Source organism: Polyodon spathula, chromosome 2 (assembly GCF_017654505.1).
Source record: "Polyodon spathula isolate WHYD16114869_AA chromosome 2, ASM1765450v1, whole genome shotgun sequence".
In the NCBI taxonomy this organism is placed as follows: Eukaryota; Metazoa; Chordata; class Actinopteri; order Acipenseriformes; family Polyodontidae; genus Polyodon; species Polyodon spathula.
This window is the reverse complement of record NC_054535.1, coordinates 89,555,745-89,574,014: the sequence shown is the minus strand read 5'-3', so window position 1 is coordinate 89,574,014 and position 18,270 is coordinate 89,555,745. Positions and strand designations below refer to the sequence as shown.

Sequence of the window (18,270 nt, the reverse complement as noted above, 5' to 3'; positions counted from 1 at the left end):
ATTATTATTACCTCCGTCTCCAATCCAGTTCTCCACTCACCAAACACACAACTCAGAAAGTGAGTGAAAACATGCTGCTTTTATGCAGCTGTACCGAGACTCGATTGCTAATCAATCATTCAATTGGAGTCTTGGTACAACTGCACATGAATTAATAAGTGAAATTCTCCGAAATTTCTGTGAAATTACTGTGAAATTACTACATTTTACCAGCAGGTGAAGTGCTGTGCAATCCTCGTGACTAAATACAAATATACATTTTAAACACTCGTGCTCGTAACCCATATTACATCCCATGTACCAATGACTATACACCCACATTAACACACAACATGCAACATACAACACTGAAATAGACACAGGGGCAGGGCAACATTGTCACACACTGACACAACAAAATGTGAAAAAAGTTCAAAGGGGTGTAGACTTTCTATAGGCACCGTATATATATATATATATAGAGAGAGAGAGAGAGAGAGAGAGAGAGAGAGTAATCTGCAATTGTTTTCTCCCAATTTGGCATATCCAATTATTTTTAGGCTCAGCTCATCACCACCTCTCATGCGTTGCACCATGCCAGTACCATGGTATAATGTGTCATGCCAGTGCAATGCTATTATCATGGTATAATGTTCCATGCCAGTACTGTGGTATAATGTTACATGCCAGTACCATGGTATAATGTGCCATGGTCCTGACCAATTTACCATTAAAGTACCATGGTACATTTTCCATGGTAATACCATGGTCCTTTTTGGTATGGGTGGCTTGGGAGTGGTGAAAACAAACACATGCTGTCCTCCGTATCGTGTGCCGTCAGCCGACCACTTTTTTTCACACTGCAGACTCACCATGCAGCCACCTCAGAGCTACAGTGTCGGAGGACAACACAGCTCTGGGCATCTTACAGGCAAGCCAGCAGGCGCCCGACCAGACTACAGGGGTCGCTGGTGCGGGGTGAGCCGACGACACCCTAGCCAACCAAAGGCCCCACCCACCAGGCAGCACTAGGCCAATTATGCACCGCCACCTGAGAGCTCCGTCTACTGTCGGAAATTATATTAATATATTTTATAACTGTACTGCACAACATTGTGTCTATTGCCTGCTTACCAGCCAATCGTACAGGTAGAAAAACGTACTAGGCAATACAGAGGAATACCAGCGATTACTGCTTGAGAGGCAAGTTACTTGTTAATTTTTCATTATTTGTGGCATAAAAATTATATAGATTTTAAAACAAGACTACAGGCAACAACTTCATTTTGTACAGGAAATCAGTCTTGGAAATACCTTCATGTGTTTAAAAAAAATAAAAATAAAAAATCTGCCACCAGGGGCACCACATTTTTAATGGGAATGGCCAAGGACATCACATTAGATCCCAACTCCTAAATTAGCTGTTTAACATGTATTCTCAGATGTGACATGGCTAGAGGCCACACTGAGCAAGTACAGTAGTAACATAACCAGTGCCATCTGGTGGCAATTGTTTTATACCATGGAACCCTGTTCCCTCTGGTCCAGTGAATATATATTTTCAGTACAGTAAATGGTTGATGCTGTCCAGAGTGACCAAGAAGCTTTATGTTAATCCCCTGATTGTTACCTCTGGCTAGCCCCGATTAATGAGGTGTTCACAGTGTGTATACAATTCAAATAAATAAATAAAAACATACAAAACTACAAAACAAAGGCCTTTCACTCTACTATAACAAGCCATCATCCACAATCACAGTGCAATGGAAAGGTTATTGATTCAATTTACTAACATATAGACTTATTAGCTGTTCAACAAACCCCTCATTCATTTATTGAGATTGACTGTACAGTAAGATAAAAAGAACACAATGACACCAGCGCTATTTGAATGGTCATGGCAATACCTTATTACCGGTAATCCATCACATGTTGGTTCTGCCTATTGTAACCATATGATGTCTTAATGTGCAATACATAATTTGTTACTTGGCTCTAATGGAATTATGTACTAGACAAAGGATGCTTCCCTATCAGAAATCCAGTTAATGATTAACCAAACTGGTTCTTACTGGTGACCAGTGGATAACTTAACTCTGAACCCATACTGTTTATGCTAATATTTCCCCCTTTCAAATTAACTAAGGGGCTCAACAAACAACAGTTTAGCATGGCAGCCTCTAGTAGTCAGTGTGTGTTACTGTTTTATCATCTGCCTGAGGAAAGGTACAGGAGAAGCCATTTTGTGTCGAGTTTTGTCTAGGCATATCTGTGTATTGCTGTGATCACGTCAACAGCAGGAAGCGCGTCTCTGTGCCAATGAGAGTATAGTGAGTGTGTGTGAGTTTGAGAGCTGACCGCTGTAATGTGAAATACCACCACCCTAATCCATGTCCTCATCTTGCTGAACCAGTACTGCAGCTTCATTCCAGCCACTGTTCCTTCTTTCTGTGCAATGGATGGGTAAGTGCAATCTCATTCCACACTCTGACAACCTAAATTTGATTTACAAAATAAGTAATTATAATATATCAGTCAAGATAAACTGTACAGCACCTTCGTCCCTTCAACTGCACTTTTGTTGTAATCGGTTCCCGCAATTCTTTTTTTCGCGTTTGGCCGCTGTTGAGACTTGAGTGTTGATCGTATTTTTTATAATTGAAGGAATGGAAGAAAAGAAGAGTGGGAGCTAGCATTAATAGTTTCTGATAGTGCGTGTTTTCTTTCAAGAGTGGGGTTTTGATTATTAATAAATACCTACGCATGTTTGGTTAAGAAAAGGGAGGTTCCAAACAAAGTAAAGAAAGCCGTGAAGTGCCGCACCATACGGCAGTGTTCATTGTTTGAAGGGATTTCTGGAAATCTTTGGAAACTTTGTGGAAGTGTTGGTCTTTTGTCATTGTTGGTAAGACGTGTTTATGTTAATGCAAAGTGATTCGAATATTTAGCCACTTCCTTCATTACAAATCTACAAAATTAAATTTCCTTTCGTTTTGTTGTAGCGGATATATTATTGGTTTTATGTTTTGCTGCCATTTTGATTTTGTGTCTTGGTAGGGGCGTTACTGTGTACCGTTCCACAACAAAAGTATCAACACTGATACATAATTTCATTTTAATATATATATATATATATATATATATATATATATATATATATATTGCAGGTACAGTTTAGTGATAAGCAGCTTAAGTAATTTTTGTAGGTTTCATTGTTTTCTCTTGCTGTGTAGTATTTAAACAAACAAAATATTTGTTTAAATACTTACAGTAAACAGAAGGGCTTGATGGGCGGGGGATCGTCATATAAGAATACTTAAAACTATAAGGTCATGCTTGCATATGTACCAGTAAATTTAAACAATTCACATGAATACATCGTATTTATCTATATGGACAATGAAAAGAAGTTGATGGGTAAATGTTATATTTAACGTGGCAGCAATATATAGATAACGCCATTCCTGACACGAAAGAAAGTAGCTTGCCACTAACACAGCAGTCTCTGTGTATAATGAAAACATGCCTTATGTTCCTAAAATTGGTGACGTATGTTGTTGTGCATTAATAGATTTGAAAAACCCTTTCCATTCTTCGGGATCAGGGAAGTACATGTGATTGTTTTAACTTCAGAATTCTAGTGGATTTAGCTAATCGCTCGAAATTAATGTTGCAAGGATGAATATTCCATTTGATTAATTTGTAAAACATGCATCAATATTTTAGTACTTTCTGATAGGTTATATAACCTGACTCAGTATGTGATAATGACATTTACCACACATCTGAAGATGGTCTAATAACACAGGCGTTTTATTTCAACCTATCTGTAATGTTTTGATTCATTAAGTACCATTCCAATTCCAATCTCTTGAATTATGTTTGTGGGGGACAGAGAGTTTGTATTTGCATTGGCTTGTTTTGGCTCACCAGTTCCAATAAATCGTCTCATTGTGGCACCTGATCAATCCAACCAGGGTCCATTATACATGTATTCAAGTTTGAGGTTGTGTGTCTACTCTCCACTTTGGAATTTGTTTACTTAAGGTTTCCCAGTCCTGCTACAGTATCTGTAACTGTATATGTAATCACATGCATGTACACATGTCCTCTGGCACACCTTGATGTATAATAAAGCAACAGCACCAGAGGGCTTTTCATGATGACTTTTCCCAATATGGTCAAGTTTAAATTTTTAAGAAAGAAAACAGAATCTAATAAACCCTACCTGGGCAGTCAAAACAAAAATAGATCCCAAAGAATAAATGAAAATAAATACATTAAACAGACTCCTGTTTTATGATGTTTGATAATAAATGGAGTGTCTGATCCAGCTGTTTGGATGGTCTGCTCTCGTTCCAAGGCTGAAAACTGATTTATTATTGGTTAATTATAAGTAGTCTGGGGTCTTTACAGAAGGAGTTGTGAGATCAGATTCTGTGGGGGAGGCAAACAGTACTTCTAACCAATGAGATTCCCTTAAGAATCCCGGTACAGAAGGACATTACTTTGAATTCAACATTCAGTTGTAGGAGTAAGATTAAACAAAGCTTTTTGGGCAACTAGCATTTTGAAAACATCTGCTTATTCATTAATCCATGCAATGAATCAAGTGTGCCAGATGTTTAATAAGAATGTGCTTGGGTCAAATTAAATTAGTGTTGATTATATGGGGAAAGTTTTTTTTTTTTTTTTTTTTTTAACAGAATACTAATGTTTCTCTTTCAATATGTCAGCAGTTTGGGGGACATTGGTGCACAGCGCAGATGAGAATGACTGTCACTCCACAGAGTGATTTACCGCTGAGTGGAATAACATGACATTTCCTTAGCCTTTAACTCCCTATCATCTTAATTGTTGCTTATGTGCAGGGATCCTAGGAATCCATTTGCTGAGGAATAACGTGGAAAACATGGATTTTCTATGCAGGTGGAGAATGTTTTAGTTTTACACAAGGCGGGGCAAATACCATGCAAGGATTTTTTAATTTGTTTGGTAATGGATTCATTTATCATATATAATCATCAACACAGGGAATTTTACTTACGTAAACAGACTTGTTCAATAAAACTGCTTCTGGTGTACAGAGGTCAAAGTTGAATGAGGCACACTGTCACATTCATGTTGAAACATAGCTGCAGTTTACTTCAGCATCCAGTGTGTTGTTACTACTGAACATGCTGTTTAACCCTTTCAGGACCGAGCATTTTTCAGTGGGATGCTCTGCCAGGACCAGGGTTTTTTTTTTTTTTTTTTTTACTGTATTTGACTTTTTAATAAAAATTCGCTAAAAATCTTTTTTTTTTTACAGTAGCGTCTTGGAAATGTTGTCCTTTTTTCAGAACACCCTGGGGAACATAAGTACTTCAAAAACTATACAAACCTTTCGCTTTTTTTAAAAATGTTTTAACACAATTTAAAAAAAAAAAAAAAAAAAAAAAAAAAAAGTATGTAAATTATTTATTATGTATTCTGCTCAGAGATACATGTATAAAAATGTGTTATTCTATGACGCGAGGGACCTTACAATACTTTCTGAAAGTTTTGTTGAAATATTGATGTTTGGGCAGATTACAAGACATTGTTTCACCTGAGTGATTGCAATGACATAATACACGTTTATTGTCAGGGTCTTTATAAGCAATAATGGACACTACTCTTGATTTATTTTCTCACAATAAATGTTTATAAATAAAAATAAGTCATTCCTTCTATTATTGTCAGTAATAAGGAAAACAAAAACTTCAGTTCAGTTCATGAAGTAGTATCTGCTTATATCCACTCATTTCTTGATATTTATAAATGTTGTATTTTAAAACTAACTTGGAGATAAACTAATATGTAGGGCTGCCCGAAGGTTTGTTCGCTAGCCAGGGATTTGAAGATTGTTTTAAACCTTCGAAGGTTCGTCAGGCGGGTTCACGCACTGTTTGTTTGGTTTTTTCTTTAGTTTCTGTAAATGGGAAGAAAAAACAATTTGACAACGTGTGAATACTATAAATTGCACGTTAAATGTTACTCGCATGCAAAATTCGATCTTCTGATTTGTATAGTGCAATTACGTAAACAAAAGTTGTTAAAAAATACGTACAACTGGAGCAGGGTATAGTATCCAAAGCAGTGGGCTCGTACCTCTAGTATTGCTTAAATAAAATATGTACTTAATACAGAGTGTACAAGATGGTGTAAGAGAAGTGCTATGGCAGAATATGTTTGAAACATACAAAATATACGCTAAGCCAAACCTTTAATTTTTTCATTCTCCATCTCGACAGCAAAGTGTGTTGTGTAGCTTAAGCTGTATTTAAAGAAATGTCTTGAAACCTCTCTGCTGTTTATGATTTTTTTGTTAAATGCCCAGACAACCAAAAAAAAAAAAAAAAGTTGAATGCAAACTGTGCAAGCAACTCATATCATGGAAGCATAATCAATCTCTGGGGTCACTTGACAAGCATAAGTTCATATTATTAGTGGTATTATTCATATTTTTAGTAGGAGTAAAATATGACTGATAACCTTCTTCTAACAAGTAGCTGTGGTGACGTCACCAGTAAATTATGCAAATGATTACCATCAAAGGTTTGAACCTCCTTTGGTAATGTGTTCAAACCCTTTAAAGGTTAAAATGTACTCTTTTGTTGCAGCCCTACTAATATGAATACAATTTAGATTTTTATTATTAGGCCCTACTAGACAGAAGTATTTGTAATGTGTAAAGTAAAATGGTAAGTTTGTTTATATTATTGATTGATGGCACTGGTGAGCTTGTATCTTCTTTAGAATTTAAGTGTACCAATAAATACTTCCTGTGTTAACTGTTATTCAATAGTACTGTTTGTCTGCAGTGGCTCTCAAAAGTATTCACCCCCCCCCTTGGATTTTCCCACATTTTATTGTGTTACAACATGGAATCAAAATGGATTTAATTAGGGGTTTTTGCCACTGATCAACACAAAAAAAGTACATAATGTCAAAGTGAAAAATAAAATCTATAAATCATTCTAAATTAATTACAGATATAAAACAGAAAATAATTGATTGCATAAGTATTCACTCCCTTGAGTCAATATTTGGTAGAGGCACCTTTGGCAGCAATTACAGCCATGAGTCTATTTGCATAAGTCTCTACCAGCTTTGCACATCTGGACACTGCAATTTTTGCCCATTCTTCTTTGCAAAATTGCTCAAGCTCTGTCAAGTTGGATGGGGACCTTTGGTGAACAGCAATTTTCAACTCTTTCCACATATTCTCAATTGGATTGAGGTCCGGGCTTTGACTGGGCCACTCCAGGACATTGACCTTTTTGTTTTTAAGCCACTCCAGTGTGGCTTTGGCTATATGTTTGGGGTCATTGTCCTGCTGGAAGATGATTCTTCACTCAAGTCCCAGGTCTCTTGCAGACTTCAGCAGGTTTTCCTCCAGGATTTCTCTGTACTTTGCTGCATCCATTTTACCCTATATCCTCACAAGCTTTCCTGACGTAGAGAAGCATCCCCATAGCATGATGCTGCCACCACCATGCTTCACGGTAGGGATGGTGTTCTCAGGATGATGTGCAGTGTTAGGCGTGCGCCAAACATAACGCTTAGTGTTGAGGCCAAAAAGCTCCATTTTGGTCTCATCAGACCATAGAATATTTTCCTCTTGGTCTCTAGCCGAGATTTGATGTGAGATTTTTCAACAATGGCTTTCTTTTTGCCACTCTCCCATAAAGGCCAGTTTTGTGAAGCACCTGGGCTATTGTTGCCATATGCACAGTGTCTCCCAGCTCAGCCATGGAAGACTGTAACTCCTTTAGAGTTGCCATAGGCCTCTCGGTGGCCTCCCTGACTAGTGCCCTGAGGATGGCCTGTTCTAGACAGATTCACAGTTGTGCCATATTCTCTCAGTTTCTTAGTAATGGACTTTACTGTGCTCCGGGGGATATTCAATGCCTCAGAAATGTTCTTTTTTCTTACCCCTGATTGGTGCTTTTGAAGAACCTTATTCCAGATTTGCTTTGAATGTTCCTTCGTCTTCATTATGTAGTTTTTGTTAGGAAATGTACTAACCAACTTTGGGACCTCCCAGAGACAGGTGTATTTAACCTGAAATCATGTGAAACACCTTAATTGCACACAGGTGGACTCCATTTAACTAATTATGTGACTTCTAAAGACAGTTGGTTGTACCAGAGCTTGTTTAGGTGTGTCATAGCAAAGGGGGAGAATACTTATGCAATCAATTATTCTCTGTTTTATATTTGTAATTAATTTAGAAAAATCTGTAGATTTTATTTTTCACTTTGACATTATGGACTTTTTTGTGTTGATCAGTGGCAAAAACTCCTAATTAAATCCTATTTTGATTCCATGTTGTTACGCAATAAAATGTGGAAAAGTCCAAGGGGGGTGAATGCTTTTGAGAGCCACTGTATCTTATGATGGGGTTCGATTTTAGCTTTTTATTTTAATTGCGAAGTAACGCAGATTTTTGTTTATTATCTGAGAATTTTTTTTTTTTTATTGCGGAAAACTAGGATGCCTACTTAAGTGTAATTTTTCTGGACCTTACTGCTTTGTTGTGTGATTGAAATTTAAAATGTATTTCAATCCAGATCATTAACCAAGAGGTGGCTGGGGAGGCTGGTAGCCTTCACGGTCGGATGTTTGAAAAGGATCCTCGCGTGCAGTAAAACAAAGGGGTCTTGCTTTGATCTTTTAGCAGATCTTGCATGGCCCACATATTTAATTCATGAGAAACACCCGGCTTTAAATTAATTAATTCTCTCCTTGAAGATTTGCCATTAAAGTAAGTTGAGTTGTTTTTGGTTGTGCGTTCCCAGTAAAAGTAAGTCATGTTGTGAGATGGAAATTTAGTAGTATCATGCAAATAGGCTGTGTAAAACAGATGCACTATTAAATTTAGACCCCAAACACTACCTTTTTAACAATGTGTGGTTTTTTTGTTTGGTTTTTTTGCTGCTTTAGCCCTGTAGCTCCTTTTTTAGAAGGGCTTTGCAGCATTCTGTCATTAAAAAGGTTCTTGTAAAACAGAAGTTCCTGTGGGTGGAATTTTGCTAAGACTCCAAGGTCACTATTCCAGTTTGACAATAATCAATGCACCTGTGTTTGTTATTTACTCTTAGGTTGCAATTGATTACTCGCAACAAAAAAAAACAAAAAAACAAACAGGATTCACAGTGTTCATTTGTGATCTGTTAAGTTTGTAGATTTCTTATGGGAGAGTAGTTCTCTTCTTGCAAATCCTATTTTAGCGTTAAGTATTTTATCTGTGTGATTTATTTATGTTGCCTTTCAGAATCTGCAATGTAGTGTAGTCAGCCTCAATGACCCCTCTACTTTTGGGACTATGCAGAATTCATACAGGTTTAAATGTATGAGCCCAGCTACAGTAGTCATGCCTACTACAAAGCATTTGGTTTCACTTCTTTAACCACTGAACAGTGGTACTGTTACAGGTTGTGCGTCCGCCTAACCTAAAGCAGGATGCAGACCTTTCATCTTCTGGTTCAGAGGCCAATGTGCTACTACCTGCTGAGAGCACAATGTGCACTGTCCCCTACTATAGTAAGCAACCAAATTCAGCTTTTTAACAAGGTAGCACAAAACTCTTCTCGATGCTGACTTTCAGTGAAGGGTGGTTACTGCTTGCTTTTCATAAGCATTATTTCTGCTTGAGAAATGTAATGCACTTTATAGTTACTGCACAGCAATTTGATCAACTGAAATGTACATTTCTAAAGAAACTGTTGGCCAGTTTATTTTTCCCTGTCTACCCAGTTGGCTTTAGGGATTCTGCACTGGAATGGCTGGTTTTGCAGAACCTGATGAGCACTAGACTAATTTACCTGAGGTAACATTGCAAAAGGGTTTGAGTGTTAATCAGCACCTGTAAAACTAAAGTAGACTAAAATACAGTAAAATGCACCTTTTTAAACATATTGATGTTGCAGATTCACAAAGGAAGAAATCGAAGGGCACAATAAACCCACACAGTAAAAAAAGCTAAACTAACATTTAGAAATTGTGTAATTAGATTCTGCACTGCTAGAAGCAGGGATACACATTGTGTAAGCAATATACAGAATGTTCAAAATGAGCCATTCATTGAAAAGCAATTAAATAACACCATGATTGAATCAAAAAATCTTGAGTTTAGCTTAAATGTTTGGTAGTAATAAACTACAGTTAAGTGTGTGTACGCTAAAATTTGACACCCCCAGGGTTCTCCCCAGGCCTCTTCAAAACCTGATCCGACTGTCTTGCAGTTACTACTGTGTCTTTAAGAATAAGGATTGAATGCGCTCAGGGTTGCCAGATTTCTGACAGAAAAATAGCGACCTTGTTCTTCAAAACAAGCCCAAAACGAGTGCAACACATGTTAGAGTATGGGCGTTTATGCAAATTGCAACCGTGACTAAAAATCAAACCCAATCCCGCTTATTGTAAGCGGACCTGGCAACTGATTGTGCTTCTAGCAGACCAGATCACTTGCGCATTGCTAGGTGAAAAAAAAAAATCTTGGAACACATGACAGCTGTGTTACATCTTGACACAACATTTAACCCATCAGGGAGTTGAAGTGGCGGGTTTTCTGTGTTAAGCACATCGAGAGGCTAAAACGTTTAAAATGACTGCTAAAAAACTAACCAGTTATTTTCAAAGCAAAAATAGTGACAATGAATGCAGGGTTTTGAAAATAAGCCGACGATTGGCGCAATCCACCGCCTAATATGATATTTGCGCAGGCTACTTTATTAAACGATATTAAGATTATTTTCGGATATTATCATTGTCCCCCCCCCCCAAAAAAAAAGAAAAACGTATTCCTTTTGTTGTGATATTGTTAAAATATGTACCCAGGCGCTTGTGAGAGATGGTGGTTGTTCATGTATAGAGGCTGTACACCTTTAAGAAGAAAGGCCTGCTGGGATATCAGCTGTTGTCAGCTGATATACAAATGCTTAAGTGCAGAGGTGCTGGATTATTGCACTCCGGTTTCATGAAACAGTTACGATGGTGACCAAATGTGAGTACTGTTGTGTAAAAAAAAAAAAAAAGTTTAAATGAACAGTGGTATTCAAAAAATGCAGAACAGAGAAAAACAAAAATAGACGTTCATTAACAAAACGTCCTGAAAACGTAACATAAAGAAAACATTTTAAATGAAGCAATAAGCTCATTCATTAAGCTAAAAAAAAGTTAGATTTTTTTTTGTTTTGGGTTTTTTTTGGGGTGAATTCCAATAAACTTTTATGTTATCTTTCCCCAGTCAAATACATTTTTTTAAAAAACTGGACAGAATACATGGGGGGAAATCTGGGTAAAATCATACTGCATGTACATTAAAATTCTGATCAGAAAACTGAAATGGCTGAAAATCCATTACAGTGGTGCCCTCCAGATACAGTAAAAGCTGTTTTTTTTAATGTTGTAGAGTGTATGGTAGACAGAAGTTCAGTTCATTTTCACGCAGCTGTAAATAACCAGGGATTCAGTTGTTTAGATCTCCTGGCTACTGCAGGTTTTCAGTAGAACTGATGAAGACTTCCTTGAAATTGCAGTTAGCTGCACCAGTGCAGTGTTGGCTGCCCATGGGAATATTCCAATGCCTTACTTTTTTAAAATTCTTAACATGTTTGTGTTTCAACAAAATATGTGATAATTTTATCAACTAAATATGGTTGCCCCAGCAGAAAGATGTTGCTGCTTTTAGTTGGAAATTTACGCTGGGTCCAAAAACGTATCATGTGAGGCCTACATGTAATGAGGACCCTCTGTTGGTGGCTTATTTAAAACCACTGTTTTGTTCATTGAATAAATGTATATTTGGGACAATTAATGTCATTTTGCATAATGTGGCAATTGCTTTTATGACGACACTTTTATTTGTATTCAATACATACACTTATTTTGATTACGTGGAAGGGGATGCAAAGTAATTGGTTGTTTACAGTGTACATGCTACAACAAGTTGTCAGGAGTCTGAATATTGTAATTTAGGTGACGATGTAAAAAGTGGACAGGATGATTTTGTGTTGATTTACAAAACCAAATCCACAACAGCTGTAGGTCAGAACTCACTAGAGTTGTACCCTGTTTAAGCTTGAAGAATTAAAGGCACGGCATGTTAAATGATGTACTGACTTTATGTAAACCTAGCGTGCTAAAAATAGCCTATGCAATCTTGTGCAGTCAGTGGTTTTGAGAAATAATGAATTGCATAGCAGGGTACCGTGTGCCTGAGCACAATAACTGAGGCTAAGTCTTTGTTTAATTATTTATGTAGAGCTCTTGGTGCTTTTGATCAGTTAAACGCAATACTGTGACATTCACTTTACAAACAGCCTTCTCTCTTTCTTTCTCCGAAAAAGATCTTCAGATGCGACTTGAGCTAAAACGTTTTCATCTTCAGCTGGTAAGTGTAAACAGGGTATCGGCTCTCCTCTTGCTACTGCAGCTTGAACTTTGCAGTCTAACCCCTTTCCATGTAACTCTTACTACAGGAAACATTTCACATCTCATAGCATTCTCTATTTATTAACCTTTGTTTTTTTTACACTGAACTTTTATTTTGCTGCTGGCTGTGAAATAACCAGCTTTCTAACTTCTGGTTTCCCATTGTCTCTCTTCCTTTATTCCACACAGTGTCGTTACAGATCTTTTAACAGTCGGTTTAAAGGTAGGAATCTGATTTCTCCTCCTCACACTATTTTCTTTTTTCAGTTTCTGTTTCTTTCTTTGGTAAGTTTTACCCTGTCATCTCTAACGCAACTAATTGTATTTTCCATACAGTGTTTGTGCATTCAGTATGTTTTTCTCTTTTTCTTTTTGTACACCCTGAGATTATACAGCTGTATAGTGTTGGGGGGGGGGGGGGGGGGGGGTTTGCTTGTTTATGATGTCACAGAACCCCTCCATGAAATGCAGCCCATACATTACTGAATGTCTATCTATCTATCTATCCATCCGTCCATCCATCCATCCAGTAGTTACCGATAGGGGATTATAATAACCGAATGTAAATCTTTTCCCTTTGAAAAACTAGGTAGGAACCTCACAACATAACAATAAATCATTTTTTTTTGTTTGTTTTTTTTTAAATGTGGTAAAATAGCTCCAGTCAATGATAATCTCTAAAATCATTAAAGAGGGGTGCAGTGTTTCACATTCCTGAATTCCTGACGAGAATCTAAATTGTTCCTACAAGGCAGTCTACATTTGCAGTGTCTAGGTATATTGATTTGTAGGTGATGTGAAAACTGTCAAATAAGCGAAAATCAATTTCTAGATGGATATTTGGAAAAGCAGCCAAATTAATGATTTCCACCTTTTGTTTTTTTTGCTGCTGTTTATCTAAAAAGGGATGAAATACACCGTAAAATAGAAGAGCTTTGTTGGCAGGGAAATTAATTGGTATTAAATGATAGTCGTCACTTTAGCAAACTATGCTGTGAACAGGGGTGTTTCTTATGGCCGATTACTTAAACCACCATTTACAGTACAGTGCATCATATGAGTGAAATAAGTGGAAGTCATAAGAATACTTTGAAGATAAAACACCAAATAATGTATATTTAAAAAAAAAAAAAAAAACACCACAGTTGTTTGCGAGAACCTCACTTAATGGGAAAAAAAAAAACATTGGGTTATTCAGTTGAATTGCTAAATAATGCCACTCTTTATTCTTAAATTAGGATGCTTTGTGTGCCAAGATTGTAAAAACCAGCATTTCTAACTTTACATAGTAGTCACTTTTAGCCTGTAACCTGCAAGGGAGAGCCCTGTTTTTATTAATCAAACAGCAGTAGTATTTGATTCCTCTGTGGTTTTGGATTAGTTTAGTAGATTCAGAGAGAGTGTCCTTTTTGTCTGTGTTTTATTTATTTTATGTTGTATATGGTGTTGCACTGTATCTGACAGAGTGAACAGTCGTGTCTAAATTGTTCACAAAATAGATTTGGATGGACAGCCCAGCCGTTATTGATAGTTGCCATTCATTTTAGTTGAGGCAGGACAAGGATATGGAAGGTGTCGTTGTATTTGTAGTCCTCCATTGTGTAATTGAGTAAAGGAAGCCTGCAGCTGCTGAAGCCCTGTCAACATCCTCTTCAGTAAACAGATTAACAATAACAAACAATAACATCAGCATGTATGATTTGCATAGAAATTATGTGAGGAAATTGGAATTAAAGGTAAGCACTATGTTTGGTATGTATTCATTAAAAAAAGACGAGAGAACCAGTCATTTTTTTGTGTGGGTGTGTTTTTTTCTCCTTTTTTTTTTTTTTTTTTTTTAATAATAAGGAAGGTTTGTGTTGCTGCGGGGCCATGAACGGATTTAAGTTCAGCACCAACTCTAAGTAAAACGTTGTTACTGTTTATTTAGCACTAGTAATAATCTGCAGTGGTATTTCAAAATAACAAAATCATGGTTTCACTTTAGTGAAGTACGCTAGAATGGTTTTATTATTAAAAACGTGTTCTTTATTCAAATTTATTTTCAGATTTCATATTAAGCTTTTTGTGCTCATTCAATCAAACCAAGTAGGAATTTACTTGCACCATTTAGTCATGTAAGACTGGCAAAAGTAAACAAAAATTATTATTATTATTGTTATTGTTAACTTTGTATAACATGCACATGTGTAAGCCTGACTAAGGCTAGCTATTTATTTATTTATTTTTATTTATTTATTTATTTTTTCAGTTACGTTTTAGACGGACTTGCAAAGCATTAATCAAAGGCATACAGTGGCTCAAAAATATTTACCCCCTCCTTGGACTTTTCCACATTTTATTGTGTTACAACATGGAATCAAAATTGATTTAATTAGGAGTTTTTGCCACTGATCAACACAAAGTGAAAAATAAAATCTACAAATTGTTCTAAATTAATTACAAATATAAAACAGAAAATAATTGATTGCATAAGTATTCACCTCCTTTGCTGTGACACACGTAAATAAGCTCTGGTGCAGCCAGTTGTCTTTAGAAGTCACATAATTAGTTGAATGGAGTCCACCTGTGTGCAGTTAAGGTGTTTCAGATGGTTTCAGGTTAAATACACCTGTCTCTGGGAGGTCCCACAGTTGGGTAGTACATTTCCTAACAAAAACTACGTCATGAAGACAAAGGAACATTCAAAGCAAATCCGGAATAAGGTTCTTCAAAAGCGCCAATCAGGGGTAGGAAAAAAGAACATTTCCGAGGCATTGAATATCCCCTGGAGCATAGTAAAGTCCATTATTAAGAAATTGAGAGAATATGGCACAACTGTGAATCTATCTAGAACAGGCTGTCCTCAAAAACTGAGTATCCGGGCAAGAAGGGCACTAGTCAGGGAGGCCACCAAGAGGCCTATGGCAACTCTAAAGCAGTTACAGTCTTCCCCGGCTGATCTGGGAGACACTGCATACGGCAACAATAGCCCAGGTGCTTCACAAAACTGGCCTTTTTGGGAGAGTGGCAAAAAGAAAGCCATTGTTGAAAAAAACTTGCATCAAATCTCAGCTAGAGTTTGCCAGAAGGCATGTCAGAGACTGAAACCAAGTGGAAGAAGACTCTATGGTCTGATGAGACCAAAATAGAGCTTTTTTACCTCAACGCTAAGCGCTGTGTTTGGCGCACGCCTAACACTGCACATCATCCTGAGAACACCATCCCTACCGTGAAGATGGTGGTGGCAGCTTCATGCTATGGGGATGCTTCTCTGCTTCCAGGGCCTGGAAAGCTCGTGAAGATACAGGGCAAAATGGATGCAGCAAAATACAAAGAAATCCTGGAGGAAAACCTGCTGAAGTCTGCAAGAGACCTGGGACGGGAGAAGAATCATCTTCCATCAGGACGATGACCCCAAACATACAGCCAAAGAAAGCCACACTGGAGTGGCTTAAAAACAAAAAGATCAATGTCCTGGAGTGGCCCAGTCAAAGCCCGGACCTCAATCCAATTGAGAATATGTGGAAAGAGTTGCAAATTGCTGTTCACCAAAGGTCCCCATCCAACTTGACAGAGCTTGAGCAATTTTGCAAAGAAGAATGGGCAAAAATTGCAGTGTCCAGATGTGCAAAGCTGGTAGAGACTTATGCAAATAGACTCATGGCTGTAATTGCTGCCAAAGGTGCCTCTACCAAATATTGACTCAACGGAGTGAATTCTTATGCAATCAATTATTTTCTGTTTTGTATTTGTAATTAATTTAGAACAATTTGTAGATTTTATTCTTCACTTTGATATTATGTACTTTTTTGTGTTGTGGCAAAAACTCCTAATTAAATCCATTCTGATTCCATGTTGTAACACAATAAAATGTGGAAAAGTCCAAGGGGGGTGAATACTTTTGAGAGCCACAGTAAATATGGAAGTCAAAGTTCATTTCTGGTGTCTAATTGCTTCCACCGCACAGGATGTGATTATTGTAAATAACGGTCAGAAGTATGATTTGTATCTACTGTGTTGTACTTGGCAAAAATGCATATCCTAAATTAAAGTAATAAAAAAAAAAAAATCAAGAAAAAGATCAACACACAAAGAAAGATAATAAGTTACAAAAAATGTCAGTGCCTTACAGTAGTTAATGTAGCTATCTTTTAAAGGATTTTTTGGTGAGATCCATCACTGTTTGGGCAAGACTTGCAATTTGAGTAACTCCAAATGACCTTTTCTAGTGAGAAATATCTTATTAAAGCTGATTGGATATTAACTCGAAACTGAAGAACACTGTTTATGATTTTGGCATGTAATATTTGACATTTGTCATTGTTCCCATTTATGCATTAGTAATGTGTGACTTTCAGTCCTGTGCTTGTGGCAGGCTCCCTTATTATGTATCTGTATCAGTTTGTATTACTTATATATACGTAATTTTCTTAATGAAAAAAAAATCCAAGCAAATCTAGTGAAAGTGTGTTTGTTATTTGTTGGGCCTGTGTTCCATGTTTGCATTCTCTGCCTCCCCCTGAAATTAATATGTTTAATCTGGTTCCTTGAATGAACTACTTCTTCTTTTGCAGTTGCTAGGAGTTACTGATTAAACTATTTTTGTCTAGATAAAACCAATCAGGAGTTTTTGCTCGTTCTGTTCAGAAGATCCTGGATTCCAGGCCTCAAGAAAGCAGCCAGGCTTTGTTTCAAGTCCAGTTTAGGCCTTTAATAATCTTTGTTGTGTCTAGCATTTGTGCACCTCCATGACTTTTTTTGTACCTAAACATAATAAAAACAAAATATTTTCACACAAAAAATAAATAAACTAGAGAGATGTGTAGATCTATCAGATACTAGTTCTTCACGGGTGAATTGCAATGAACTAAAAAAAGCGTACTAACTGGGGATGATCCTGTGGTTAGTACAGAGGACAGTAGTCTTCTAGACAGTCTGCAAGTTTTAGGATGTTCTCAACTGCAGCGAGCGTAACGTGTCTTCTGCTCCTAGAGGACTGTAAAACAAGTTTGAGTTAGTCTCGTGGTTCTTTAGACCAGGGGTGCCCAATCCTGGTCCTGGAAGGCCGGTGACCCTCCTGGTTTTTGATCCAACTGTACACTAAATTGCTTAATTGGTCCAATTAAGTAATTTAGGGGACAGTTGGATCAAAAACCAGGAGGGTCACCGGCCCTCCAGGACCAGGATTGGGCACCCCTGCTTTAGACTAAACTGCCCCGATGCTACTCTCAGAAATAAAACCATTTGATGTGTGTTTCAGTGTTATTACACAAAGTGGTATTTGTCGAATTGAATTGAATTGAGTTTGAATAATTCTGAATGTGTACATTGACATTAATTTGTTCTAGAAATTTAATTGACACCTATAGCTCTCTCTCTTCAGTTCTGAAAGGGTAACTTAATAGCATATTTTATAATATGTTTTATTTGAAAATGTGCTGTAAAAAGTGGCTATTTGCACGTGAAGTGTACTATTATAATTACAGTATGAACAAAATGTAAGAATATCTAAAGTAGATCTTAAGAATGATAGTTGAAATGTGCAGTTGAGAATGCAGCAGTCCACTTACTCCCTTCCCCTCCCCACTCATTACCATTATCCTGACACAAAGTAGAAATGATCATTTTAACCCTGAAGTCTGAAATATTGGGGTTCAACCGATCCCAAACTTTTGTACTTGTATTTTTTCTTTGCAGTTGGTACAGAGTTGGAGATCATCCGCAGTTAGTACAGAACTAAGCAATAAATTCTGAACTTTGTTGCAGTTGATCACATTTGACTGTATTTTGTTGTATCTAACCCAACAGTGACACAGTAAGTTACAATGTAGATATCTAGTCTATTTG

General features: G+C 37.0%; 1 protein-coding gene across 5 annotated transcripts in view; it reads left to right on the top strand.

The window, feature by feature from the left end:
- The first annotated feature begins 2,231 nt into the window (after positions 1–2,231).
- LOC121303350 (polypyrimidine tract-binding protein 3-like) overlaps positions 2,232–18,270 on the top strand; it is a 93,432-nt gene continuing 77,393 nt past the window's right edge. The window contains exons 1-3 of one of the 5 annotated variants that reach the window (XM_041233996.1): positions 2,233–2,442; positions 12,357–12,400; positions 12,631–12,664. Coding sequence is in view for 3 of the 5 variants with exons in the window: in XM_041233979.1 (XP_041089913.1) it covers positions 2,439–2,442; positions 12,357–12,400 (48 nt within the window). In the remaining 2 variants the exon portion in view is untranslated. Of the gene's footprint in view, positions 2,443–12,356; positions 12,401–12,630; positions 12,665–18,270 lie in introns of all 5 variants that reach the window. The other 4 variants (XM_041233987.1, XM_041233979.1, XM_041234013.1 and 1 more) reach the window with 4 other exon arrangements.